This window comes from Caretta caretta, chromosome 18 (assembly GCF_965140235.1).
Source record: "Caretta caretta isolate rCarCar2 chromosome 18, rCarCar1.hap1, whole genome shotgun sequence".
Taxonomy (NCBI): domain Eukaryota; kingdom Metazoa; phylum Chordata; order Testudines; family Cheloniidae; genus Caretta; species Caretta caretta.
Window position 1 is genome coordinate 8,563,286 of NC_134223.1, and position 27,331 is coordinate 8,590,616.

General features: G+C 45.1%; 1 protein-coding gene and 1 long non-coding RNA gene across 2 annotated transcripts in view; one reads left to right on the forward strand and one right to left on the reverse strand.

Annotated features, from left to right (window-relative positions):
* On the forward strand, positions 1 to 12,659 carry LOC125624396 (uncharacterized). The gene is made up of 2 exons (XR_007353301.2): positions 1 to 384; positions 10,498 to 12,659. It is a non-coding gene; the product is annotated as an uncharacterized LOC125624396 (long non-coding RNA).
* EMC1 (ER membrane protein complex subunit 1) overlaps positions 1,283 to 27,331 on the reverse strand; it is a 26,762-nt gene continuing 713 nt past the window's right edge. Inside the window, exons 2-23 of the mRNA XM_048825034.2 lie at positions 24,687 to 24,811; positions 24,027 to 24,092; positions 23,417 to 23,510; positions 22,623 to 22,751; positions 21,268 to 21,394; positions 20,581 to 20,730; positions 19,981 to 20,148; positions 18,936 to 19,007; positions 16,830 to 16,883; positions 15,834 to 15,956; positions 14,686 to 14,782; positions 13,696 to 13,812; positions 11,630 to 11,829; positions 11,268 to 11,417; positions 10,551 to 10,712; positions 9,479 to 9,598; positions 6,744 to 6,881; positions 5,411 to 5,584; positions 5,034 to 5,244; positions 4,474 to 4,558; positions 3,757 to 3,886; positions 1,283 to 3,096 (exon numbers count right to left, since the gene is read on the reverse strand). Coding sequence (XP_048680991.2) covers positions 2,917 to 3,096; positions 3,757 to 3,886; positions 4,474 to 4,558; positions 5,034 to 5,244; positions 5,411 to 5,584; positions 6,744 to 6,881; positions 9,479 to 9,598; positions 10,551 to 10,712; positions 11,268 to 11,417; positions 11,630 to 11,829; positions 13,696 to 13,812; positions 14,686 to 14,782; positions 15,834 to 15,956; positions 16,830 to 16,883; positions 18,936 to 19,007; positions 19,981 to 20,148; positions 20,581 to 20,730; positions 21,268 to 21,394; positions 22,623 to 22,751; positions 23,417 to 23,510; positions 24,027 to 24,092; positions 24,687 to 24,811 — 2,872 coding nt within the window. The 3' untranslated portion in view covers positions 1,283 to 2,916. The remainder of the gene's footprint in view (positions 3,097 to 3,756; positions 3,887 to 4,473; positions 4,559 to 5,033; positions 5,245 to 5,410; positions 5,585 to 6,743; positions 6,882 to 9,478; positions 9,599 to 10,550; positions 10,713 to 11,267; positions 11,418 to 11,629; positions 11,830 to 13,695; positions 13,813 to 14,685; positions 14,783 to 15,833; positions 15,957 to 16,829; positions 16,884 to 18,935; positions 19,008 to 19,980; positions 20,149 to 20,580; positions 20,731 to 21,267; positions 21,395 to 22,622; positions 22,752 to 23,416; positions 23,511 to 24,026; positions 24,093 to 24,686; positions 24,812 to 27,331) is intronic.

Sequence of the window (27,331 nt, forward strand, 5' to 3'; positions counted from 1 at the left end):
ATGGGCAGCAGGTGCACGAGTTGCCAATCCCCGGCTCGGCCGAGCCAGTGCCGGGCCGTAGCAGGCAGCAGCCCGGGCCGGGGGTCGAGGTGGCCGGGCAGGAGAAGCCAGGGGTGTGGGGCTCTCACTCCTCCCCCGACCCTGAGCCAGGAGCCCCCCGGGGGCTGGCGGTCAGCTCACGGCTGCTGGGTCAGGCCCCGGCCCGCCTGGAAGTGCCTCAGCCCCAGCTGCTGTGACTCCGGCCCTGCCCGCTGTCGCGCCGCCCCGTCAGTCGGAGGGCGAAGCGCGGCTCTGTCTGGGGTTACGGGAAGCGTAACCGGCGGGGAGGGTTTAAGAGCCTGACCCTTGCGGTATCACACAGTGCGGCTAACAAAAGTAGGTCGGGTAAGTTCCTCCCTCTGAGCCTTTGTCAAGCAGGTATAAAGAAACCTGCTTTCTGAGCAATTAGAAAGAAACCGAACAAAAGGGGAGTAAAAGGTAAATACACACGAGCTCCTTGTCTTTGCCTTTAAGGCCCCTCACCACATAGCCCTGCTCTCTGGGGTAGGGATTGTCTTCATTAACGCTTCTCTGAACAGGGCCTCATACAACGGGGCTTGGTTGGTATTCCTAGGCATTATAGTAATACAAACAAGTGATCTGAACCATAACGTCAAACATCCTTTCGTTTGTATTCAGAGGATATGTGATGAGCTGTGTCCTCACACAACTCCTAGTTTTCTTTTGTCTCCTAGAGCGTAAACTTCTTTGTCGCAGGCATTATGGTTTCTTTGGCATTCTTTTCAGCACTAAGCACGTTTATTTTTATGACAGGTTTCACAGTAGCAGCTGTGTTAGTCTGTATTGGCAAAAAGAAAAGGAGTACTTGTGGCACCTTAGAGACTAACACATTTATTTGAGCATAAGCTTTCATGGTACAGCTCACAAAAGCTTATGCTCAAATAAATTTGTTAGTCTCTAAGGTGCCACAAAGACTCCATTTATTTTTATATTGTTTTCATGGGGCAAGAGTACTCCTACTGGTTCAAGCAGGTACCACTGAGTCAGGACTGCTGGGTTCTACTCTGACAGCTAGTGACATGCAAGGTGCCTCAGGCTATTCACAGTCTCTGAACCTCAATTCTCCGTTCTTTAAAATTGGTAAGGCTAATTAGCTTTCTTGTGGGTGTATTGTGACCTCTAATTTATTAATCCTTAAAGTAATGAGATTCTCAGATGAGAAAGTGAGAGATCTGGAATATTAATTAGTTGCAAGTTTTTAAAAGAAGTTAGACTATCAAACTCATTTGTATTTTTTTTATTTTCATTTTTGCTCTTTATGCAATGCTCAAAAGAGAGGTACGTCCCACTACTTATGTCCAGACTTATCTGGTAGACACTGACATTATGTGCAGTGGGGTAGAAGCCATCACCACTACCTCTTGTTTACACTTAAGTGATTTAACAAGTGTCTTTGCATTTTTTGAGTGGAGAAAAGGAGAAATACTTAACTTACAAGTAAACTACAGATACTAATTGAAAAGATCCAACAGAAAATTCAGACATGCATATAGATACTGATCAAAACTTTTATTTAGATGACCTGCTCTCCACTACGCAGAAATGACCTCATCCTTTCTGCCCCAACTCTTCCACACAAAACAACTGTGGACCAGTTTCACAGTTAAAAACTAGTTTGTTACAGCATCTGGTTATCTGATCACATCTCAGCTAAACATAAATCAATAAGGCTTCCAACAAAGCCCTTTGCTTCATGTGCCAAGTTGCAACCATTTCAGTACATAGGAGGTTCAGAACCAATGTTAGCACTTAATGTCCCAATGAGTTACAGATCATTGTAAAAACTTAATCCAATTTAAAATTAGATACTGCATATTAATACACACCAAGAATGAACATCCTTGATACATGGAGGGAAAACAAATTGCAGGCTTCTTTACTCCTAAATCACAATATTTTTAAACTTAGTTTCAAGTTATCAACCTAGCTGTTTGGCAAAATAGCATAGAAGGTGGGATGTTTTTAGATGCAACTTCACAGCAACTGGCATCTCTCTGCTTTGCTAAACCCTTCAAAATATTTACTTTTTTTTAACCAGAGAAAAACTTTCCCAGAAATAGCCAATCAATGAGGTCTGTGTTGTGCAACCATTTGAAAGATTAAAAAGCAGAAAAGGAACATACAGTGCAGTCACAATAAATAAAGAATATGAAGACTTTAGTAAGCATCTTTCCCTGAACTCCTTCCCCATTGTTATAATTTCCTTAAAAGGTTTGATCAATCAGTTTGCATGCATCATTTTCTTTATAGTCTCTTGGCTATCTTATGAACATCCCCTCTTCCCATGCCCTATGTACAGTAGCTCGCATTTACAAAATCTAGCTTTCCAATCAGAGCGGTGGTGAATCTAGAGTTCTCCTCCAAGATTTTAGTAATGGTTGAGGTAGAGAAGAGGTAAGCCATCAACTGGTCTCAAAGTGCACCCTCAGAAGTGGGGAAGAAATACATTCTTAGTATTTTGATATCAATCTTAGCTAAAGGAGGGGAAGGTTTTTCATGGAAAGTGATGTTATCATCTTAGCGCGTTGAAGGAAAAAAAAAGCTGTAGAAGGTTTTTTCACACTGATTCAGTGAAGTCCTGGACAGATGAATGTTCCTTTGTAGTCTCATTAATTCCTTGCCAGCGGGTGGAATTCTTCCCAGGGGAGGCATATTTTTCTTCCACCGGCAGCTCCTCCCTTCAATGTCTCCAGGAGAAATGTGATAAAAAGACTGGCCTCAGTCACAACAGTACAATTTATAACATATAATTAAACCCAGTTGTGTGCACTCCAGCAGATGATCAGCTACTCAGAATCCCAGCCAGCCTGTTCTCCAGCCTCACCGGTGCCCTCAGTGTTCCCTTCACCCACGCGCTTAACGCCATGCACGGTTCAGCAGCTTCACCTGAGCAAGTCTCTTTGTAATCATAGTGGCAAAAACCAGTCCAAAAAGGACACTACTTATCAGCACATAGTCATAGTCATCTTTCAGAACATCAAACTGCTTGGATGGGTAGACTCTGGTTTGGAAGATGTCCAGGCCGTACGCAACAACCTAAAGAAGTGAGACCACCAGTTGTTACAGCAGCTTCAAGCAGAAATCCAGATACATTAATAATAGATAAGGCTACGATTTTGTCATGGAATCTGACTTCCAGAGACCTCCATGACTTCAGCCCCGGTGGCTGGGAGCTGCAGGGTCCTGCTGCCTCCCACAGCAGCAGGGAGCTGTGAGGTACCCCCGCCGCCTGAGGAGGTGGACCCCCACAGCTCCCCAGCTGCTGCAAAGGGGCAGCAGGGGTCCTCCGCAGCTCCACAGCCGCCTGGAGGGGCAGGCGGACTCTAGAGCTCTGAGCCCCTACGGGTGGTGGGGGCCCCCAGAGCTCCCAGCCACCCTGCAAGCTGCTCAGCCATTTCCTATTTTATCATGGATATTTTTAGTAAAAGTCAGGGACAGGTCACAGGCTTCCGTGAATTTATCTTTATTGCCCGTGACCTGTCCCTGACTTTTAATAAAAATATCCATGACAAAATCTTAGCCTTAATAATAGGCCCATCCCTATGGTTCTGATCAAGCAAAGCTCAGTTCAGGAAATCATTAAGCAATGACTTATAACAAGGCTTGAAGTTGCATACCTTCCCTGAAAGGGTGTGTGATGGCATACTATTGTATCCCGCATCATGCTTTACAAAAAAAACCCTAATCTAGACTCACCAGACATGTGGACTCTAAGCCAGAGGGGGCGGTGTAAATCCCTCTCATTCGGGATATGGTTTGATTGTAGTTGATGAACCTCTCAGCATGGATCTGGACATCTGGGGAATAGGGAATCAAATTTTCTTCCCTGAAAGACATTTGAGAGATATCAAAACCCAACCAAACACAGCATAATGGCTAAATCCCTAAGCAGCCTGCTATCTGGAACTCAAGTCTGGTGATACAACATTAGAATCTTTATACAGATAATTTAGTCATTCACCCATGGTGCTTGGTAAAAACTATTAGGAAGAGGGAGACAAACTGGTAGCCCAAGACATGCTGTAATTAGGGTAGTGTCCACCCCCTTCTAAAGTCTATGACACCAACCAACCAGGTTCAAGGCCATAGGAATAAATCAGTTAAAGTATCACTCTAAAAAAATAGATAATTACGTAGAATACTAGTCACTAGTATGATGCTAACAGGTGCTTTTTGATAGCCTTCTGGACTACTGTGTTCCAGACTAATTTATTCACACCTGGACTGGCAATAAAGCAGTCCAATTGCCAATAAAGACAACAGCCTCTCTAAATTTAGAGTAAGAATAACTCTGAATCTGGCCACAGAGAACTGATAAATTAATGTACTCCAGACTAAAGCATTAAAACACTCAACCTCCCCCTTCTGGCAGGTGCCTGGGAACGGGGATTACTGCCATGGCATTTTGCTTACCTGCTTTGTTCTGTAGGGATCTCTGGGCGTCGAGGATCCAGCAGAGCCTTTGGAAGGGAGAGAACTGAGCCAGAGGGAAGCCCAACTGCACATTAAAAAAAACCAAAGAACTCTCTCTTAGCAGTGACCATTTATGTCTGCTCTCTGATGGCTAATCCAATCGTCCTCCTGATGCATGCCAGAGAGAGCTTGCCGAGTCCACTACTCGGTGATGAGGGAGGGGGTGTGGAAGCAAGCAGAGGGCTAGGCTGAATACTGCTGTTGCTCTAAAGGCAGCTCATGAGGGAAAGGCGAAGGCACAGCCCACGCAGACAGCAGCAATGTCTGAATGCACACAGAAGAGTAGCATGCACCAGGGTTTAAGTCAAAGGAAGAAGGGCTGTAGCTGCAGTATTTCTTCAAATCATAGGCTAGCTTTAAAAATATACTTTCCTCTAACGCAGCCCCTGGGACCGTCATGGCCGATGATTGCCCTAGATACTGTAGTGACCTTATCTTGAATACAAAATTTGACACACATGTAATCCAATCCCTCCACCCTGCCCTAACCCAATTCTTACTGAGCAAGTGACGGCTGGTGATGCCACGTTCAGTGATAGTGGCCTCCATGGCACTGATGGCAGATGGAAAGATATAAGACTGCTGGAGGACCTGAGGCAACAGCGGGCGGTCAAGAGAACTGAAGGCTGTGGCATTATACTGCTCCGTCCCTTCGTACAGCTCCAGCACAGTGAACTCATTCCGGCGCGCCTTAGTATTCCAGTACTGGTACTGAGACAAGAGGGGAAGACACTGTTCAGGAGGGCAGAGCGGAATGCTCCAGCACAAGTCAATTCACACAGAGGGTGGCTGGACAGTCATTGGCGGGGAGTCGGGGAGCATTCCCTGGGCAGCATAGGTATTTGGTAAAGGATTACAAGCAATAACTTTTCCTTACCACAACCCAGTTCTCTGAATGGACAATGTGGACAGGTCCCTTTGCTTTCTTCTGCACAGAAGAGTGGATGATCCGGCCTGTGACTCCATCAATCAGATAGATTCCAATGAAGGTGCGTTCATGGTGCGTATCTGTGCTCTCCGTTACCACTGCCAGCAGGTTAGGGTTCAAAGACTATAACAAGGACAGGGAAAGAGATGTGAGGAAACCTCTAGTTAATAACCATTGTGCCAGCGGCAATCTATGCAGATTTTCCCAGACCTATGTAGCCAAAGATGGTGGCAACAAGATGTCTGTTAGCAGCACAAATCATCAGGACAGATTTATAATCAGCCGCAGCTGTCATGATACAGCCATAGTCTTTAATAGCTGCCTGAAAACTTTTAGAGAGGAAAAATTTCCTCTGCCCAAATTCAGCTTCTCCTGTCTTCCAGTAAAGTTTAGAGACACTGGTGGGTATGCAGAAACCTGGCACCAATTGTCCCATCTCGGGTCAGGACTCAGGACCAGCAGTGCTAGAAATGGGCTCTGAATTACAAAGCTGTGCTCCCCAATCAGGAGAGAAAAGAACTAAAGTTCTATCAGACACTTGTTTTAAAATCTTCCCCCAAGGCAAGTGCCTTGATATGCAATACTTCGCTTGCCATATCACTCAACCAGACAGTCAGCCCCTCCAACCTGGGAAGCAGGTCTGCAAGAATGCAGCAGCCAGCAACATCTTCCTGGAGACCATGCTCAGTGGTTCTGTAACTCACTTGTTCTCTGTTTACCTAGAGTCATTAATCTCCAATCCACTTCCAAACCAATCTCTCGGCTGGAAGCTCACAACACCACTGCCCAGCTAGAATTGTTTGATGGAAGATGACGACGATGTTGGGAAGCATGAGAGGGAGAACAGGACCATAGCAAATCCAGAGTTAGTTCCTTCTGACCTCCCTTTACCAGTCTGGTAAAAGGCCTGGACAAGTGCGGATGCATCCCAGGATGGACATTAAGTCTCATTTTTTCCCACCCCTTCTCCCCCTCTCTCTCGACCTCAGCATTGGTCTAAAAAAAAGGATCAGGAAAATAATAAATAGCAAATTAGACTTGCTACCTTTGTTGCTAATATATGGGCTGCTCCATAAAGAGAATTACCAGACAGCTCAAGACGACAGCATAGCTGGCAAAAACATCTTTCCAACCAGGTTAAGTGTAGCTTTTAAAACATGCTTAGTGTCTACAAGCCCAGGAGGTGGGTATCATGCTCCCTGATGCTTCCATGCCACATTCCATAGAAACCTTAGCATACAGCTCACAGCCACCAAAGCTCAGCTAACAATGTCTGCAGTACCTTATAGAGGACGCTGCGATCACCCATCACACGGCCTTGGGAGTGTACATGCTCATTTGATCTCTTCCCCTTCACAATCACTATTCGCTGCACTTCCGTTGGGATGGTCATCTGCCAGCTCTCCTCTGTTGTCAGAGCCTACAGTGGAGACAAGATGCAAAATAAGGTTTCCTGAGCCTCTGAAAGACACCATCTCCATTTATAGGACATAGGGAGATTCCCCCCTAGAAGGAGAGTTCCTGCAGTGAATCAGATCAGTGCTCCATCCAGTCTGGCATTCTGCCTCTGTTTTCAAAGAAGATACTGAAATGTGATCATGTAATTAAAGACTATCATAAGGGTGCTGAATTAAAGGCAGCCTTAATTCTGTCTTTCCCAACTTTTTAGCACTTGATTTTGCAACCTTAATGTTCTTGCAGTGTCTTTTTTTTTTTTTTTTGTATGTAATGATATAAATAAAATTCTGTCTCATAAATTATCCAGATACATGTTTAATCCTTTTTGGAATCCTCCTAAGCTCTTGGCTTCAATGATATCATGTGGCATGGAGTTCCATAGGTTAATTGTCTCAAATACTAAATTCTATTTATCAGTTAAATGCAACAAATTTATAAACTTCATTAGATGTCCCCTCATTCTTGTATTAGAAAGGACAAATAGGCAGGTTCCCTATTTATCTTCTGTACACCCTTCATTCTTTTACATGCTTTTGTTGTCCCCAATCCTGACAGCCTTTCCCCACCTCTAGTTATTTTTGTCACCCATCTCTCGGCCCTCTCTGTTTCTGCTAGATCTTTCTTTAGACTGGGTGATGAGAAGGGAACACAGCATTCCAGGTGAAGGCATATCAGTGATTTATTTGCATAACACGTTCTGTCCCATTATTTGTTCATCCTAACGTTGTTTGCCTTTTTGTTCACCACTGTGCCTTGAACTATTCACAGTGGCAGCCAAATTCTTTTTCCTAGTGGCTACAGTTAATGTCGCCCCCAACACTGTGTACGAGCAGTTCAACTTATTACTTCCAATGTACTTTACTTGGTATTTGTGGACACTGAGTTTCACCTGCCATCATGCCACTGATTTGCTTAGCTTTGTCAGGTACCTCTGGTGTTATTCAGTCTTCTCTAGTCTCAACTAATGCAAACAGTTAAATGCCTCCTACACGTTTTGAGACTTCACTGTTCGTTCCCTTTTATAGATGGTTAATTAATATATTAAACACCACTGGCCTAGTACAGATCTGTGGGTGATCACAACCCTCCCACGTAAAACACACAGATGGAGTTAGAGCCATGTCATTTGCAGCTAGCAGAGAGTGTACTTTAGAGCAGCAGTTCTCAACCTTTTTTTTTTTCTGACGCCCCCCTCAACATGCTATAAAAACTCCAGGGCCCAGTGTGGGGAGATGACTCAGGGCTCCAGGCCAGGGGTGGGACCCTTGGGCATACGTGTAGTTTGACATCTGGGGGGGGAGCAAGGGCCAGCAGGGCTCAGGCCAGCTCTGCACAGCAGGGTCCAGGGAGGAAGCGCCACCTTCACCCCTGGACTCACCTCAGCCGGCCACTCACCTGTCTGGGGTGGTGTGCTGGTGGGGCTCTGCCAGCCCCGGAGCCAGGTCCCTGCCTGGGCAGTTCTGACCGGCTGCATGAGCAGTCAAAGGGGGCTGGGAGCTGAGGAGCAGCTGCAACCCTGGGCACCAGCAGCAGACGGGGGAATGCGACGGCCACCCACTCCATGGCACCACCAACCAGAGGAGCAGCTGCCCCGCACTGCCTGGCTCCAGCTTCCTGCCTAGGACCTGGCCAGAGGGTGGGGGCTGAGGGGGCCTGAGGGAGAGGAGGAGGTATGGGGAGGTGGAGCTGCCCCCATGACTGCCCCACTCTGGGTAAGGCACTGCAGTTTGGTGGAGGGGCAACACCCTCATGCCCCCTCAACTCTGCCTGTGGGCTCAGGGATTCTGCCCATGTCGGGGCTTCAGCCCTACTGCTCCTGCTTCAGCGGGGGAGGGGGAGGGTGGGGAGGAGCTCGGGGTTTCAGCTCCCCGCTGCTCTGACTTCAGGGTGGGGGAGGGGAGCTCCAGGTTTCAGCCATGCAGGGGGGCACCAAGGGTGGGGCTTCAGCCCCGCAGGGGGGTTAGGAGTGGGGAGCACCAGGGCTTCAGCCCCAGGCTGCTCCCGGCTTCAGCCCTGTGGGGGGGCCCCGGAGCTCAGGGTTTCAGTGGTGCCTGAAAGGGCTCATGGAGCCCCAGGGAGCCATGGACCCCCAGTTGAGACCCGCTGATTTAGAAGATCACCAGAACAGGTGTCAACCCTTTTTACTAGAGGAAGAGCACATGCTTTCTCTGCCCATTGTTTAGGGCAGCCAAACTAGTTCTCAGAATAGGCAACAGCCTTGGGGAGCTGGGTGGGAAAGATTACTTGAACTACTGTGCTCTCATCTCGCCTCAGCTCCGAAGTGCATCTTAACAGGGAAATATGGGAGAACTGCTCCCTCTTGTGGAATCCCACCAAACTGCAGGATGGAGACAAGTCTGGATTCTTCAGTAAAACTATTTACAACTGAGAGTTTACAAAGATTTCAGGAAGCTTTTGAGAAGTGTCAGAAGTCCATACCCAGCTCTACTTCTTATACATCAAACCAAAATCCCATACAATGACAGCAAAGATCCACCATACATCCACTCTGTGGGATAAACATGTCACTTCTTACATAGCACAGAGAATCTTCTGTACCTTTAGCAGCCGGAAACCAGAGAGTTTGCCCTGTTCAGCATCCACTATATAAAAAAAGATGGAGTGGACGATTTCCTCTAACTGGCGGAGGATGTTTTTAGTTGCTGGGAAAGCTGTAACCTGGGAAGATAAAGAAGAGTTTAAACAAAGACATTAGTTATCATCAATTTTTAGTCTCACATATATAAGTAAGCTAGTCTAGTTAAGCTTACTGGGCCCAATTTACCACAGATGTAAATTCCACTGATGTAAATGGCTTGAATTAAGGATGAATTTGGCTAAACAAGGGCAGAGGCACCTTGGGTAATAGGGAAGCTAACACTACCCTTCCCTGTTCAATAAATGGCTTATATTTTTGCCTGGCAAGAATATAAGCCATTTACCATCCACATAACAAGGTCTGTAGGGAATCTGCATCCACATAAAGAGGTCTGTAGGGAATCTGCACTGGGGAGGGGGCTGTGGCCTGTGTTTGAAACACAGCTTTCTGATCTGTAAGCCAGAGACTTGCTATATTTTACCTCTGCACCAGGAGGCCAAAAAGAGGGGTAGAATCATTTTAGTGCAGATTGAAAATTTAGAGTTTGTTTTAAAAACCATGGGGGTTTCAAATCCTAATGTGACTAAATAGGTTCTTGTGACTCTCTTTCAATTGCAATGAAAGTCATCAGTTTTGGGATGTCGCTCTCCCCTGCAGTATTAAACAACCAAATAAAACAAATGGCACTATGCCACCTAATGCACAAGAGCCAGGAGAGTTACACTGTCTAGAGTCAAGTTTGAAGACAACGACTGGTTTCATGGTACAAGCTGAATGAAATGGAAGAGGTAAACAAAGCGCAAGAACAACAAGGAGCAAGTTAGATTTTAAAGTTTCTGTGTTACTCTAATGGGGTTATTAGTGACAAAGATAAAGATACGGCTTTAAATATGTGTTTTATCTTGATGAAGTCCCTTGAAGTCAGCCCACAAAGGGAATGAGACTTAACTGACAACGTTCTTATTTCTTGCCTTGACAGGGGAGATATTTATCCTGCAGATGGAGATCGTTTTGCCCTAGGAGCAAGATTACCTTGTATTCATCATCGATCAGAAGTAACACTTTGGCATAATCTTGATCCATGATGGGCAGAAGCAAAGACTGAAGAATTGGACGCTTCAGAACAGGGGGAGCCACCTGACTCCACTTCCCAAAGATGGGGTTAAAGACATAGAGAGAGCTCATTTTGGTCTCCTGAAACAGACAACAGGATGGGAAACTAGTTAGGGCAAACACAGAGAAGGGTGGTTGTTCTTCTAGCTTATGAAGTTGCCTGCTGGCTTGGTTTATATTTGGATGTAACTCTCTACGCCCCCTTTCTCCCTTCACTGAGCTCCTTACCCTACAGATGAACATACTGTGCGCTCAAATCACCTCGTCTCTGCTGATCCCACAGCGTTCACGTATGATACATACAATTCGAACGAGACCCTACTGTGGCCTGCCCAGAATGTCACCAAAATAAGCAAGAGTGTTTCTATTTTCTGTGGAGTATATACTGTCGTGTGACCAGCAGAGGGAAAACCTTATTTAACTAGCATACACGGTTTGCTGACTTTCTGCTTCATGTAGTGGACAAAGCAATTGAGTGAAATTATTTATTTTTTTTTGTCGTCGTTTAAAGCATTTACAAAACACAAATCTGATATTTTTAACACTGTGGATTTTTCACTATGGGGAGGTAAAACCCACCCGAGGAGGGGGGAGTGGGCGTGTGTGTGTGTGTGTGTGCGCGTATAAAGGACTCACCTTGTCCTTAACAAGCAGCGTACATTGTGGGGGGTGGGGGAAGTGGGCCGTTGTTCTCTGGACCATCAGTTTAAAGGAGGAGCCTGGCCTCATATTCTGTAGGTATTGCTTCCACAGGATGGTGCCGGAGCTGCTTTCAATACCAAAGAGCTGAAGCAAAGAGACAAAAAAAAAAAAAAAAACAACGTATGTAACAGCGTGTCTTTCACATCTAGATGTTCCATTCTGCTTTGGGTTCCCTCCTCTACTACAAGACACTCTGCTGGTCTCCTGACACCTTTCCCACCACAAATCCCCCCTCACCATTGCCAGGATAGTATGCTCCATTGCCAGGAATGGCTTCCAGTCCCTGCCCTCCTCACCTTTCCTGCAGCAGTGACCATCACCATCATTTTCTGCAGGTTGAACTCATCTCTCGCCAAGTTGTCAATATTGATCTCATTCTTAATCTGGCTCCGCGGCTTCCTGGCATCATAGAACATCTTCCAGAGATGTGCAGTCCAGGCCTGCAGCAGGATGAGCTGGGAGGAGAGGCGCTTCAGAAACATTCCCAGCAAGCCGTCTGCAAGCAAGTCAGTGACAACAGTTAGCACAACAAGCAATGGTCCACAGCAGGGGAAACATACACACAGCCCAGCAAATAAGACTAGTGCCTCCGTCTATAAAACTCATGTGCTGCCATACTCGTATATATTAATTAAGAAAATTCTGCCTCACCTTCCACGACACCTGGATCATATTATATCCCATTACCATCATAGAAGCTCCTTTGCCTACCAAGCCCCTAAATACACACTGCCATATCCCACTTCAGCAGGCACTCCACTCGCCTCAGATCAAGCTTTCCTGCAAGCCGCAACACTACCATGTGCAGAGTCTCTTCCCTATCACTCCCGCAAGTACACTTAGTGTACTTGATCTTACGGCTCCTGCTTTCACTTCTCGCATAACAGGAGCCATCTTTATGGAGAAGCACCCAAATCTTGGCAACTGAAGTCTGAATTGGCTTCCAGTTAGGAGCCATGTCCTATGCTTAATCTATCTCTTCTCTGAGAAAGAAACCAAACAGGGAGGACAAAGATCCACCAGCAAAGAGAGGAAAGGAACTGCATGTGATTCTTTGGGTTACCTTGAATAGCTGGATCCGGATGGCAAGAAAGACAATAAAGGCAATTATATTTCAGTCTTCAGGGTAAGACAATACAGGATAATCAAACAGAAGCGTTTTGGTAAGAGCGGGCAAGCTGGTTATTGCAATTTCCCTATCACTCTCTCTCTGCTCGACCCAGAGGGATATGGAAAATCTATTAGTAGAGCTTTTATGTGTGATCTCGTTTTAGTTCAAGTTCAACTCTATCTGGCTCCAAGATTAAAGATTAAGTTTATGGAGGAGATGGTATGATGGGATAACATGATTTGGGCAATTAACTGATCTTTAAATATTCATGGTAAACAGGCCCAATGGCCTGTGATGGGATGTTAGATGGGGTGGGATCTGAGTTACTACAGAGAATTCTTTCCTGGGTATCTGGCTGGTGAATCTTGCCCATATGCTCAGGGTTCAACTGATCGCCATATTTGGGGTCGGGAAGGAATTTTCCTCCAGGGCAGATTGGAAGAGGCCCTGGGGGTTTTTCGCCTTCCTCTGCAGCATGGGGCACAGGTCAGTTGCTGGAGGATTCTCTGCACCTTGAAGTCTTTAAACCATGATTTAAGGACTTCAATAGCTCAAACATAGGTAAGAGGTTTACCGCAGGAGTGGGTGAGTGAGATTCTATGGCCTGCATTGTGCAGGAGGTCACACCAGATGATCATAATGGTCCCTTCTGACCTTAATATCTATGAATCTATACATAGTGGGTCCTAAGTTCCCTGTAAGCTGCGTGGTTGCGCAGCAGCCCATTTAGCACCACACAGACACTCAGGGAACCCGCCCAGCCAGGACCTGCCACAGCCAGGAGAGGGGTGCCCCTCCCCCAGCCCCAGCCCTGGACCTGCCATGGTCAGGGGAGGGGCGGCCTGAACCCAGCCCAGCTGCGGCAGGCGCTAATTGGTCCAAATCCTCACACCAACTCAGGCACTGTTTGGTTCGTATTCTCATGCCTCATGGTGGAGAAGGCTCTGATTGGTTTAGAGCCGTGAAGGAGCACAGACTATCAGGCACCTCCTGCTGGTCCGGCAGGCCCACTCCAGGACATAATGTGTGCTGGGACTTGTAGTCTGCGCTGGCCCCCGCGCCCTGGCCCCGGAGAGAAGGCTTTGTGATTGGGTCTCGTTGGGCGATGAAAGGTCGTTGCTAAGGTAGAGGCGCCAGTAGGTAGGCTGGCCTCCCCTCCACCAACCTCCACACTGGTGCACATAACAAAATTCATTCCACACACGTGTGGGAAAAATTAGAGGGAACACTGAGTGGGACCCTGGCTATTACCTGCTTTCTTTCCAAATTCCCCTTCCAACTCAGCCTGGGCACCCGTCAGAGGTAGATCCACCATCTCCAAGCTTACCACTTCCGCCAACGACTCCTCCCTGCTCCATAGAACTTTTCCTAGAGAGATACAAAGAAAAGGCAACATAGGTTGATTCAAAGAAAAGAGCAAGTGCATTTCCTGATCTGTGCTATGTTTGTTCCTGAGAGCAATCAGGAGACAGGAAGATCTTACAAATCCAGTCCCTTGAAATGGATTGACAGCTATACCCCTAACACTTGGGACTGAAGGATCTTCTGTCTGGTCTTCACAAACGTAAACAGCTGCTTAATAAATCGCAAAATGCCACATTTCTGAAGCAATTTGGATATTTACTGTCTACTAAAATAATGAACACACTGGTATTTAATCACTAACAACCCCCCCCTCACTTCATTACACTAGAGACACTGTTGAAAGTACACACCCATGACTTGAGCACTGAAGGGCTTGCAAAAGGGTTGGAGTAATCAAAAACAAAAGTTTTAAAAAAACCAAACCCACGAAGTTCAACCTCTAACATTCTTGCAAGGCCTCAAAGACACAAGCAACAGAAATGGACTCTTAACTCCACCCTAAAGTTTAACACCATACTTTGTCTGAGGAATTTCCCTTCTTTTCAAAAAGGCATCGAGGAATAGCTGCTACAGGTCCCTGTTCTGCAATAAGTTCTGTGTGGGCAGAACCCTGAAACCCTGCAGAGCCTCACTAAAGCCAACAGGCTGTTGCTTCAACAAAGCACATTGCAGGATCAGATTCTCAGCTCTGGTAGTGAAGGAAAATTCAAGTTGTGGGGGTGAGGGATATTCCTAGTTTTCTCACTCCTCTATGGGATTTAGCTCAGGAAATAATCTGCTTGACTAGACAATGGCCACTGAACTTGCACTATTGCAAGTGCCAAGAGAGGATACACTACAGGACAGGGGTAACCAGCCAATCTGGTTCCAACTTACCTGGCTGCTGGAGGAACATGAGCATGTGATCTTCTGTTTGCACCAGTGCTCGGTAACCCACAGAGTCATCTTTCTTCAAAAAGACCTGGATATAGAGCTGGAAAAGGGAGACAAGGAAAGAGGAGACGATCATGATTATAACCTCCTGCCCGAGACAAGCAAGATGCAATCCAAAGGGGAGAAGAGGAAAGGGTTCAAGATCACTGTTACATTTAAGGTCCTAAAGCAGTGGTTCTCAACACGCAGGCCACTTGCGGCCCAATCGGCACAGAGCTGCGGCTCATGTGACATCCTCAGAGCCATACAGGTAGTATATATATTGTGTGGATGTGGCCCACATAACACCGAGAGAGCTGCATAGGTGGCCCACAATGGTAAATAGGTTGAGCACCACTATTCTAAAGCAACAAATAGATGAGGTGCTACCTTCGGGTACACTTCTCACAAATCTAGAGGCAAACTAGAGTCTGGTTTCATACAGCAACTCTCATACTTCAAGTATTTTAAAGCACCGTGTTAGACATCAGCAGTGCCAAGACCACACTGGCAATTGCAGCAGCTATTTTGTGCTTGGCAATATTATTCTATGGTGTCAACCCTCCCCTGATATATGAGGTCCCGTCCAATCCACCATTGCCCCGCCCTTACAACCAGGCTCTATAAACCCAGGTATAAGCAATGCCACCATATCTGGATCAAAAACATCATGGGTACGTTGGTGGTCTTGCAGTCACTTCTCACTACCAGCAATCCCTTCTGATCACCCAAGGAGCTCTGACCGGCTCTGCCAGTCAGGAAAGGCGGTCATAATATGCAGCACTTTTCAGCTATAGATCTTGTGTTTTACAAAGGTGGGTAAATTTCACTAACCCCCTTTTACAGCTGGGGAAACAGATGCAGAAAGGTGAAATGACTTGGCCACAGTCAAACAACAGTTTGTGGTAGAGGCACGTAGGGGCCAGATCTCCTTGACTCCCAAACTAGTATCCTACCCAACGGATCATACTACCTTAAATCAGGGATTTGTCTGTTTGGCTGCAGCAAAAAGTTTGATAAGCCTCAAAATACAGACAAGTCTGATGTAAAGAGAAACTCCATGCACACATCTCTGACCACGTTCAACAACAGGAGAGAGGCTCCTAACATACCTGCTCAGGCCTGGTGCCACTCTGCTCTAAGCTGAAGGTAATCGTGGTATCCAGCAGTCTTTGCCCAGTTTCAACCAAATACAGATTAATATTGTAGGTGTTGTTGGAGCAGGCTAAGTATTCCTAGAGCATTATAAAAGACAAGCTGACTTAAACACATGTAATCTACTTAAACTGCGCTTTTTATCACAAATGATTCCAAAGTGCTGTATACAATAAACTCTTTACAAGGATCAATTCACCCACCACTGAAATGCAGGCATTTCTGGAGCACAACACAGCAGCTGCTTAACAGCACACAAACAGCACACCAGTTTGGGACAGAAAACAAATTCTAGGTGACATTTGCATCTGCACGTGCTTCCATTTGTTTTCCTGAGGAGTAACTACTGTAATTCTGAGCCCATGTGGACAGAACACAGCAGGGGTCTATGATGCCTTTCTTCTGAAGATCTCAAAGCACTTTACAAACAATTATTTGAGGGTCAGCACCCCTGCAGGGTAGATGGTATAGCACACATTAAACTGCAGGATAAACTGAGGCACAAAGAGACTACACAGCTTTTACAAGATCACACAGCAAGTCAGTGGTAGATCTGGGAATAGAAATCAGGAGTCCTGGCTCCCAATGCCCTGCTTCAAATACCAGGCAGCGCTCTCTCCTAACTACACAGAGGCACTGTTTCTGAAATAAACTTTGATGTTCAAAAAGCATTTTCCATTTTGAGGTGGGGAAATGGGTGTCTACAAAGCAACAGATCTTTCATTTAATGCTGTGAGAGGGTAGCATGTTCATCTAGTTCCATACAGTTTCAGGAAATGAATAGTTTTAAGATGCTTTTGGATAAAGTTTCATGGAGCTGATGCAAAAATATGATTCTCCAGAGTAACAGTCTGTCCCCCTCCGCCATTCAGCCTTCCAAACCCAAGAGACAGGAACAGCCTGTTAATTGCAAAGACTGCCTACAATTCCTGACAACAAGCTCCTTTCCATACCTGTCTATGGGAATGTCCAAAAGTGCTGTCTGCCTGATCAGGAGTTCTAGATTTCTGCAAAGAACATAGGAACAGAAAGAGAACTGGTGAGCATGACAAAGGCATGGAAAACATAAGAACATTAAGTGTCTAACAGGAACAAGTTCTGCCTCCCTGCTCAGCAGCTGCAAACTTGGGCAAATGATAAGTGGTATTGAAAAATGAAGTGGTTAACTGGGTACCTCCTCTCACAAGACTTTAGGTCACTGTTACAGTAGAACCTAAGAGTTACAAACACCTGGGGAATGGAGGTTGTACGTAACTCTGGACAAAAAGTTATGGTTGTTCTTTCTAAAGTTTACTGCTGAACATTGACTTAATATAACTTGGAAAAACTTTACTATGCAAAAGAAAAATGCTGCTTTTAACCATCTTAATTTAAATGAAACAAGCACACAGTTTCCTTACCTTCTCAATTTTTAAAAATTTCTCTTTGTTTTAGTAATTTACATTTAACATAATACTGTACTGTATTTGCTTTTTTGTTTGTTTCTGCTGCTGCCTGATTGCATACTTCTGGTTCCAAATGAGGTGTGTAGCTAACCGGTCAGTTCATAAGTCTAGTGTTTGTAACTCTGAAGTTCTACTGTATATGGAAACTGTCAAGACAAACGGGGCCCAAAATGTAGGTTGTGTGAAAATACCTTACACAAAACCTAAGACCATTTAAAATATGTCATAATTTTTTTCCCTCTCTATCCCAAAGGATTTTTTAAAAATTCCCCTGCAGCATTTGCAACACAAATTTTGCACCATGCTAAAGGGATGGGGGGTAGGGATGGAGGAGATGGTGAATACATGGAGGAAAGCTGTATTATGGAGCACTATCAGTTTCTTCAGAATAGAAGTTTTCTTAATGTTTCTAGCCCTTTGGGTTGTGACGATAACCTTCCAAATGAGACCTGAAGTCGTGCTGGTTACCTGTATCTGCAGACAGGCAGACGAGCTCAGAGAGGCTGAAATGACCACATTCATTACAGCAGGGTATTAGCTCTGAAGCCAATAACCAATATTGTTTAATTCATGCTTTTGGCAGGAATATCCAGCTACGCTAAGGCTGTCAGCAGAGTCTGAGGAGTGTTTTTTCCCCCCACTTTCTCTCTTCCCCTAGTGCTCAACACAGGAGACCCTGAAAATGAAAGTGAACGGGAAATTGACTAAACAGAGTTGTACCTGACTAGGATCTTCCATCCCCCTCAGATTGAAAAATGAAGAATAAATAGCATCAGTTATAAAAAGAAAATGGATTTTGTTTTAATTCTTCCATTTTTAATAATCTTTGGTTTTAGTGAAAAATGGGTGAGGGCATTTGGTTATTAAAACAGTGCAAAAGGTAGGATTTTGTTTTTTAAAATGATAGTGTCTAGTCACCCATCACCATATCAGCTAGTCAGCAGACTTTCCTTCCCAACACTAAGGTATTTATTTTGCTAAGGGCTTGTCTACACAGCGTGGTAAAGCGCATTAGAGGGATGTGATTTGCAGAGCACTCTAATGTGCTGTGTTCCAACTGCCCACGTAGACCCTGCTGGTACAAACTAAAAAGTACTTTGTTCGCATTAACATAGTGACTACGTTAACCCAAACTTACGTACTGTTTAGATCATGCCAGCAGGGTCTACACAGGGTAGCTAGAGTGTAGCACGTTGGAGCACTCTACCTCTAATGTGCTTTGTCGCATAGTGTAGACAATCCTTAAGAGTCATCTCGCTCTGTATATTCATTGCACCATGCTCCATTCTGAGTTTGCTCGGCACTCAGCAGCTCTCCAGAAGCTTGCATGTTGATAGTCACAACAGATGAAACCTTGGCCCCACTGAAGTCAACAGAAGTTTTACTATTGACTTCAATGGAGACTGAATCAGAATTACCAGCCTGGGCCTCTTGTGCCCTAAGGTGTTTAAGTCAAGGTGGTACATTCAGTCTGACAGTGGTAAAACACTGCTCTTCGTTGGCCCCTCAAAACCTTTATAACAGTAAAAAAGCAAAACAAAACTAACTAAAAAAGCCCCACAAATTTTTAGAACTAGAAGCAAATCTGAAATTTCCATTGTGCAACTAACTAACCACTTCATTCCTGCAGGTCAGGACAGCAGCCACAGTCTTCTCCCCAGTTGTTGCAAAGTTCACCAAAGCTGCCTGAAAAACAGAGGGGAAATCAGAACACATTTGTGCAGAGGACTGAATTCTCATTTGGTTTAGAACAGTAGCCCTTTCTTCAGCCGATTTCCAACAGGTCAATTCATTTTCAGCATACCAAGCAAATCTGACAGATCGAAGGACTCTAGTAAGTTTCGCTACAAGGCAGTGAAGCAACCTCTGGTACAACCACTGAAGAGAAGGTTCATGCTGGGAACCAGTAACCTTTAGCATTTTATCATTGACCAGTCAGAAGCCTGTCAAAATTCCAGGCACTGCCACGGAGGCGTCTCACCTGCAGTCGTGATTTTCACACTCGAATGCTCGGCCTGAGTCTTCGGAGTTGAAGACTAACAGGGTTCCCACCCATAACAGTCATACCATTAAATATGAAAGATGAAACTCAGACGCACAAGAGATGGAAAGCTACCACCAAAGTCAAAGAAAGGAAGAAAAGAAACTAATCGGGAAAAGGTTGTCTTTTCCATCTCTACTTAATAGAAACCTATTAAGATCACTGAGCCCATCCCCAGTTAGCCAGTCTCTTGTAGACAATACTGCACTGAATCTGGAATGGTCATTTCATGTACTTCTGGTCCACTAGAACTACCACCAGCAGTATTAAATGTACGAGAACCACTGGCCACTTAGGTGCTTTCTAGCAGCAAACCACCTCTTTACTCAGCACAGACCCCGTATTAGTAAACTCACACCTTGGTGACAATTGTCAGAAACTGGATCCTCCTGAACTGATGTCAAATAGTTTAACTGCTACCGTACATAGGTTCAACCAATGCTATAGAAAGTATGATTGAAACTTGACCTTCAGCAGCTTGTTCGTAATGCTTAGTGCATGCTTTATGAAGGTTCTGGTTTTACTGGTGGATGGAGCCAGCCGACGTCAATCCACTGAATTTCTGCTGTAGTTCATCTCTTCTATTCAGGGATCTGCAGCTGTGTTCGTTTCGTTTACCTGCTGGAAGTCCCGGACGAGGCTTAGCAGCCCGTTTCTGTACTGCAGCAGTGTGAAGTGACTTGGAGCCAGCTGCAGGAAGAACTGAGCCCGTGAAGCACTGGCAGGATTGGGCTGAGTGGGCAAAATCCTGGGCTGGAAACTGTCAGCAAATTCTAGGTCAAGGGCCTGAGAAGAGGAACAAGCAAACATGGCAAGATGGAAACTTATTACACAATTCGATCAAACACATCCCCTTCCTCACTAACAATACAACCTTTATGAAGGGTTAGTCCGTATCTGATTGAACGTGAAGCCCATAGTGCAGAGGTCTGGGGTGACTATTAGGCTGCCAGCAATCCATGCAGGATGGAATACTTCCCACGATACAACAAAAAACAAGATTTAAAGAGCTGAAATCATCACCCCATAAAGCAACCATTACATGGAAGCAATGTGATCTCCCCTTCCCTCCTCCAAATTAGTCTGATGTGGATTATGCTTCCCCCACGCACAGCACTTAACTAGTGACCCCAATACCCCTCCCCTCTTCACTCCCCTGGGACTGGTTCAGCAAATCTCATGTCCACTTACATGCAACGCTATGTCAGGATTGCTCACCTGCAGTGAGATCTGCTTCATCTCTTGCTCAGTCTCCAGGGATAAAGCATAGAGCGAGTGTGTGTCAGAGTCCGCACACACCAGCACTGCTTCGCCCACCACACAACAGGCACCACTTAGGCTCTTCATCCAGGGGGCTGACACTCTTAGCTGCAGGGCAATAAAGGGAGAGAGGCAGCAGTTGGAAAACCCCACAAAGAAATTCCAGAAAGAGCCTTGATTGTGTCCATTTGCAAGGGGCCTGTTTCTTGCCAGCCAGTGTGTGATATCAAAGGCTTAATGTTACATTTCACTTCTAAACTTAGTCACACTAACAAAGGCCTGTGTGAAAAGCAGGAGAATCCCATTTATCAATAAACAGTGGATCTTCTCTATGGGATCCCCATAAAGCCAGGATTTTGTAACCCTGGGTAAACTGCCATCCATCTTGAGATTACCCAAGTTGATCTCAACTTTACTATGTTCTGCAAGCCCTGTGTCTGGGAGATGCAGTTGTGAAGTCTCCTTCCAGGCCCATGAGACATCCCATGGAGACAGGATGACATTTTGACCTATGTGCCAGCAATGCAATTAACTTCCCTAGACATCACATTCAATTGACCCAGATGGGAGCTTTCGTTAAATTGGATCCACACTAGAGCCAACCTGGTGACGAGCTGACACCATGCATCAATGTATCAGTTCTACCTGTTTTGTAATTTCGCCATCTTCTACGCTGAAGGTTACAATGTTCAAATGGCTTCGAGGAGCAACTCCAAGTGCACGTACCACCCCGGTTCCATATGAATACACCAGCTGGTACTGGGTACTCTCACTGAAAGAGGAGAAGCAGCAGTGAATCACCTTCTCCAACAGTTGCCCAGAGCTACCTGTAAAGTCCCCTGCTCTAGGAGCCTATTCGATGTCATCACAGGTCTCACAAGGAAAGACCAGCTAAACTTGGTGCATTGGCCAACAGGAGAATTTTTGCCCATCAACACAAATAAACGTTTTAGGGACTCCTCCCCTTCAGCCATCACCTCCTGCAGTTAAACACATTGAAAACCCAGAGACAGTATTGATGAAGACGACTTATTGGGTCACTTTGTCCATCCTTCCCTTAGCCTTCTCAGGCCAGTGCAGGATAGTAGGTGTCTCAGGCAACAGGACTTCCTCCACTTCCCTTGGGAGGCTATTTCACAAGCTAAACAGATTCACCGTTAGAAAGTTTTTCCCCTATCAACTCCACCTCCTTCCTTCAGGTAACCTAGTTTCATCCTCCCTCTCCCACTGGCCTCAGTCCCTGGAACACGGTCAGGTCTCATTTAGCGATCACTGCTTAGCCTAGTTGTAACTATTTAGTAGTTTTAATCTTCCTTCAGAAGTCAATCACATCAGCCCCTTTAAGAACATTCTTGTATATTACAAGGGGACTCCCCCACCTGGGTGGGCCCCTGTTTTCTGACTGGAAGCTGCTACTGGCACAAACTGGTTTGTTCGGGGTAATATGCTTAGTTTATTCTTAGATTGCTTTTTCTCCATAAGAGATGTCATCTCCTGATCTATTTTGTCCCACTAATCTAAAAGTTTGTCTACACATGGACTCACTCAGGAATAGCTACTGCTCTTTAAATTCACACCCTATCTTAATCTGAATTGACTTTGAAGTGCAGACAAGCCCTAAGATACCATATGGTCACTTTATCGCAAGTCCATGTTAGTACCATACAGTGCATAAATCACAATGCTGTCAGTTGTCTGTAAATTGCCTGCACTAAAATCAGTAAATAGAAATGGATGTGCTCCTGTCTTTATGCACAGGAAGACCCTCTTCCCTCCCTCCCCGCAATTACCCAAATAGTGCTCATATTTTCTCTTCATACTGTACAGTGCAAGGTCCCCGCTCCTGAGGAGTCTATATTCTCATATGTGCAGGGAATGGATGCAATCCCCCCATGTGATACTAAGCAGAACGTTTTCAGAAGCAAAAGGGAACAATGGGGTCCTCACCCCCTTAAGACAAGTTTGTGAGTCAGTGATCTATCCTTGTTTTGGATCTGTACCTTTCTGGTAAATGCTCCACCCATTTCTGGTGGCCGTTGGAGAGGTAATGAAGAGAAAGGGCAGCCTTCTTCAGGACAGCCAAATATTTCACTGTGTCCTGGAACCCCACCAAACTAGCCATCTGGAAACTAAGCACAGGTCAGAGACAGAGGGTGAGACGATCATACTTAGAGACTTTACCCAGCTTGTGGAGTCATAGCAACACTAGAATTATAGACGACAGCCCTGCTCTCCTCCACCCTGGTTGCGGGCACAACACCCACATTTTTCTTAAAAATAGCTACTCTTACCTAGATATAGTTAATATTGTGCGACCAAACCACCATAATAGTTGGCATTGCAGAGAGGGCAAGGATGGGTCTGAAGACCAACCATCCCATCAGGCCAAAGTGGCCACTCCAGGTCCAGAATGTTGCACACTGACAGGGGAAGCTTATGTATAATTAAAGGATTTCAATCTTCCTCCTTCAATAAATGTAGACGATGTACAATCCCCTCCACCCCCACTTCAGCATTGCAAAATAGTCATGAAAATTTATCAGCCCAGATACACCACGTAACCCCCTATTCACTCCAAACAGGTGAGAATTTTGCATGGTTACCACAGGATATAGCATTAGTCCTGCTTCTGATAAATGACTGCAAAATTCAGCACCTGGACAATATTCCCACAACGGTTACTTTATGACTCTCATAGCTAATTGACATTGTCCCTAAAACACAACTACACACAAGGAAGGCAAATTCCCCTCTCCAAAGGGTATAGAATGACAGTCCACTGAAGATTTCCCACCTGCCAGTGTCCAATGATGTCTCCCAGTTCAGCCCTCCAATATTTGTCTCCCAGGAACGCAAAATTCGCCCACCATTAGACAGAGTGATGGCATCTGGCCGGGAGGAGAGAACAACAAATCAAATATTTTTACATTGGCTTCTTTATTCAATTCCCTGCTCATCCTCCAGGTTACTTGCTCTTCCACTGGTATGAATAGAACATTAGATATCAACCACTGCACAGAAGACACCCGGTCTGTTCCATAGTCAGGAAGGTCATTTTATTTGTATAATGTGCAGAGGATTTCAGGTTCACTTATACTCTTAGCACTCAGAGTCCAGGATTTCTAATGTCATGCACAGTCACAAAAGTATTGTGTGTGGCCGTGATCCTGATAGCACCAAGTGGTAAATTAAACAGAGCAGATAAGCAGGAAATTATCCTCAAGTGTCTAAAAGAGGACAGGCCAAGGAGTAAACCACACAATCTTTAACACTGCACCTGTATCCACTACAGGCTCACCATGACTATTAGCTCTAGCAAATTTAGCCCTCTGTCCACGCTTGGCTGGAGGCCCGTAATGGGAATGAACACTCATCACACAGGGAAGGCTAAATGCTTTGCTTACCCTGTCCGTGGATCAGCATGGCATCTACTGCTCCTTCGGGGGTCCCCTTGTCCACGTGACGCCACACTGAAAGGAACAAGGAGTCAAGTGGGAATGAGATTTTTTTCCCCCCTGGGGTATTTCATGCTGAAGAAAGGTATCAACTGGCATTGTCACAGACCGACATCCTCTATCTAACCACAGGCCAAGTACAGTATAGATATTGCCAATGCAAGTTTCCTCAAAACGGCCCTTCCAATGTGCCTCAACTCTTATCCAAAAGGACCACCTCTGGGATGAGACAGGAATTCAGTCTTCATGCCCCATTCAGTTCTTGGTCCCACTGTACTGGTCAAGAACAGCTATAGATGTAAGCTAGTACACAGACTAGTCATGCCAGCACCTAACAAGTTGATACTTGAAAGTCGGAAATGAAGCCACTAAGCCTGAAAAAAAAATTAAATAAAATGGATAAGTATATTTTTAAAAATTCCCCGTCTCCAGGGAAAATAATGTCTAGTTAACCATCCCACAACCCTTAAAATGGACTACGTGCCAAAAGTTAGCTTTGGTGCGAGCAGGAGTAACTTTTAATGTATGCCAGGGCTTAATTTTGGTCCCATGTGCATTAGTTCCCACACAAATAGCAAATCCCAAGTCATAAAACAACAGTTCACTCACAGATGTCTCCGCTCCTGGAATTCAAAGCAGCCATCACATTCTTCTCAGTAGCCACAATAAGCTTCTTGGAGCCCTGTGAAGCTTCCAAGGAAGAAAACTTGAGTTTTCCCACATACTGCTGCCTCCTAAGGAACAGAAAAATCAAAGAAGGTGTGAAAAAAGAACACTTTCCACTTAACCTACTGAAAAATAGGGAAAGGATGATTAAAATTAACACAGGTGGCCAGAACACAAACTATATGGTGGCACTGGCTGCAACTATTAAGGACTGACAGAGGAAAACCACAACACTACTATAATCCTTCTTGCGGGGGTGGGGGGAAATCACTGTAAATGAAAAGAGAAACTGAGTCTGAATGAGCAAGAAAGGAATTTTGTGATATTTTGGAGCTCAGTGTCAAATCTGCTTCTAGGAAATTCACACAAAGAAAACAAAGTGTCTAAGACTCTGTTGCACTGCAGTATAACCAGTCTCATTCTTGCATCTTCACTAAATACTACCAAAGCAAACAATGTATTCTTATCCACGAAAAGAGCTGCCATGTGCTGCTTCTATTAAGATGGCCCCTTGCAAAGAGGAAGTCTCTGGTCTTCACAGCTCTTTTGGGGCCATATTAAATTCTTCCCTGAGCTCTCTGCATCTTGGGTAGCATCAATGGATTTCTACCATCTGACCCAACAAACATGCAACTGAGAAGAGACATGTAATAAAAGTTTATTAATAATACCTAGCTCTTACACAGCACTTTGCATCAGTAGACCTCAAAGCCCGAAGGACATAAGCATTCTTAGCCCCCACTTTACAGATGGGGAAACTGAGGCACGTGATAGATTACATAATTTACCCAAGGTCACTCAGCAGGCCAGTGACAGAGCCAGAATTAGAACCCAGCTCTCCTGAATCCCCATCCATTGCTTTACTCAGTAGGTCACATCAGAATTGGATAACTTTGCTGGAGAATGTTTTTCCTATTATGTTAAAGATTGTGTGTTAGGATACCATGGATGTGAAATGAGCACTTTGAAAGAGACTGGAAATAAATGTCAGTCTCTGACAACCTGCAAGAACCCATCTTTACAATATCCAAAACAGCACTGGGTATTTATATGGATATCAAGAATATCCAGAGCAGTCATAATTAATAAAAACAAACATTAAGCACAGAAGAAAGGCCATACTGGGTCAGACCAAAGGTCCATCTAGTCCAGTATCCTATCTTCCGACAGTAGTCAATGCCAGGTGCCCCAGAGGGAATGAACGAAACAGGTAATCATCAAGTGATCAATCCCCTGTTGCCCATTCTGAGCTGCTGGCAAACAGAGGCTAAGGACACCATCCCTGTCTATCCTAGCTAATAGCCATTGATGGACCTATCCTCCATGAACTTATCTAGTTCTTTTTTTAACCCTGTTATAGTCTTGGCCTTCACAACATCCTCTGGCAAGGAGTTTCACAGGTTGACTGTGTGTTGTGTGAAAAAATACTTCCTTTTGTTTGTTTTAAACCTTCTGCCTATTAATTTCATTTGGTGACCTCTAGTTCTTGTGTTGTGAGGAGTAAATAACACTTCCTTATTTATTTTCTCCACACCTGTCATAATTTTGTATCATATCCCCCCATAGCTGTCTCTTTTCCAAGTTGAAAAGTTCCAGTCTTATTAATCTCTCCTCATACGGCAGCCGTTCCATACCCCTAATCATTTTTGTTGCCCTTTTCTGAAACTTTTTCAATTCCAATATATCTTTTTTGAGATGGGGCGACCACATCTGCACGCAGTATTCAAGATGTACCATGGATTTATACAGAGGCAATATGATATTTTTGGTCTTACTATCTACTCCTTTCTTAATGATTCCCAACATTGTTAGCTTTTTTTTGACTGCCGCTGCACACCGAGTGGTTGTTTTCAGAAAACTATCCACAATGACTCCAAGATCTCTTTCTTGAGTGGTAACAGCTAATTTAGACCCCATCATTTTATATGTATAGTTGGGATTATGCTTTCCAAGGTGCATTACTTTGCATTTATCAACATTGAATTTCATCTGCTATTTTGTTGCCCGGTCACCCAGTTTTCAAAGATCCTTTTGTAGCTCTCCACAGTCTGCTTGGGATTTAAGTATCTTGAGTAGTTTTGTATCATTCTGGAAGGGATGTTAAGCCTCAAGGTTCATGTCTGCCTGCTGCACGGTTCTTACTCATTCCTACAAAACTAGCCACTGTCAGAGACAAGACTTTGAACTAGATGGACCTTGGGTGTGAGCCAATATGGCAATTCCTATGTCTTTAGGTTGAAAGCCACTGCTGTGGCAAAGGTCATTTTCTTCCTCCCCAGTGAGATGGGAAGCAGAAATCGACATCCTCAGCTATCCCTTTGAGAAAAGGGAGACAGGGAGCAGCTTCGTGAGGCAAAGGGCTCTAAATCCTAGACAGCAGGACAAATACCTGATCAGCTAATGCACCTTTCCGATGGCCAGTGCGGGCCTGTTCCCTACAGGTGTTTCTGAAGCTGGGGCTCTCACGCGGCCATGGCAAGATTGGGGGACACGTTTTCCCCCAGAGATACCAGCACCCGTGACGGTGACAGGCAAGCCAGCTCGGGGCCAGGGCAGAGCTCAGCTGCCAGCAGGCTCCTGCTCACCTC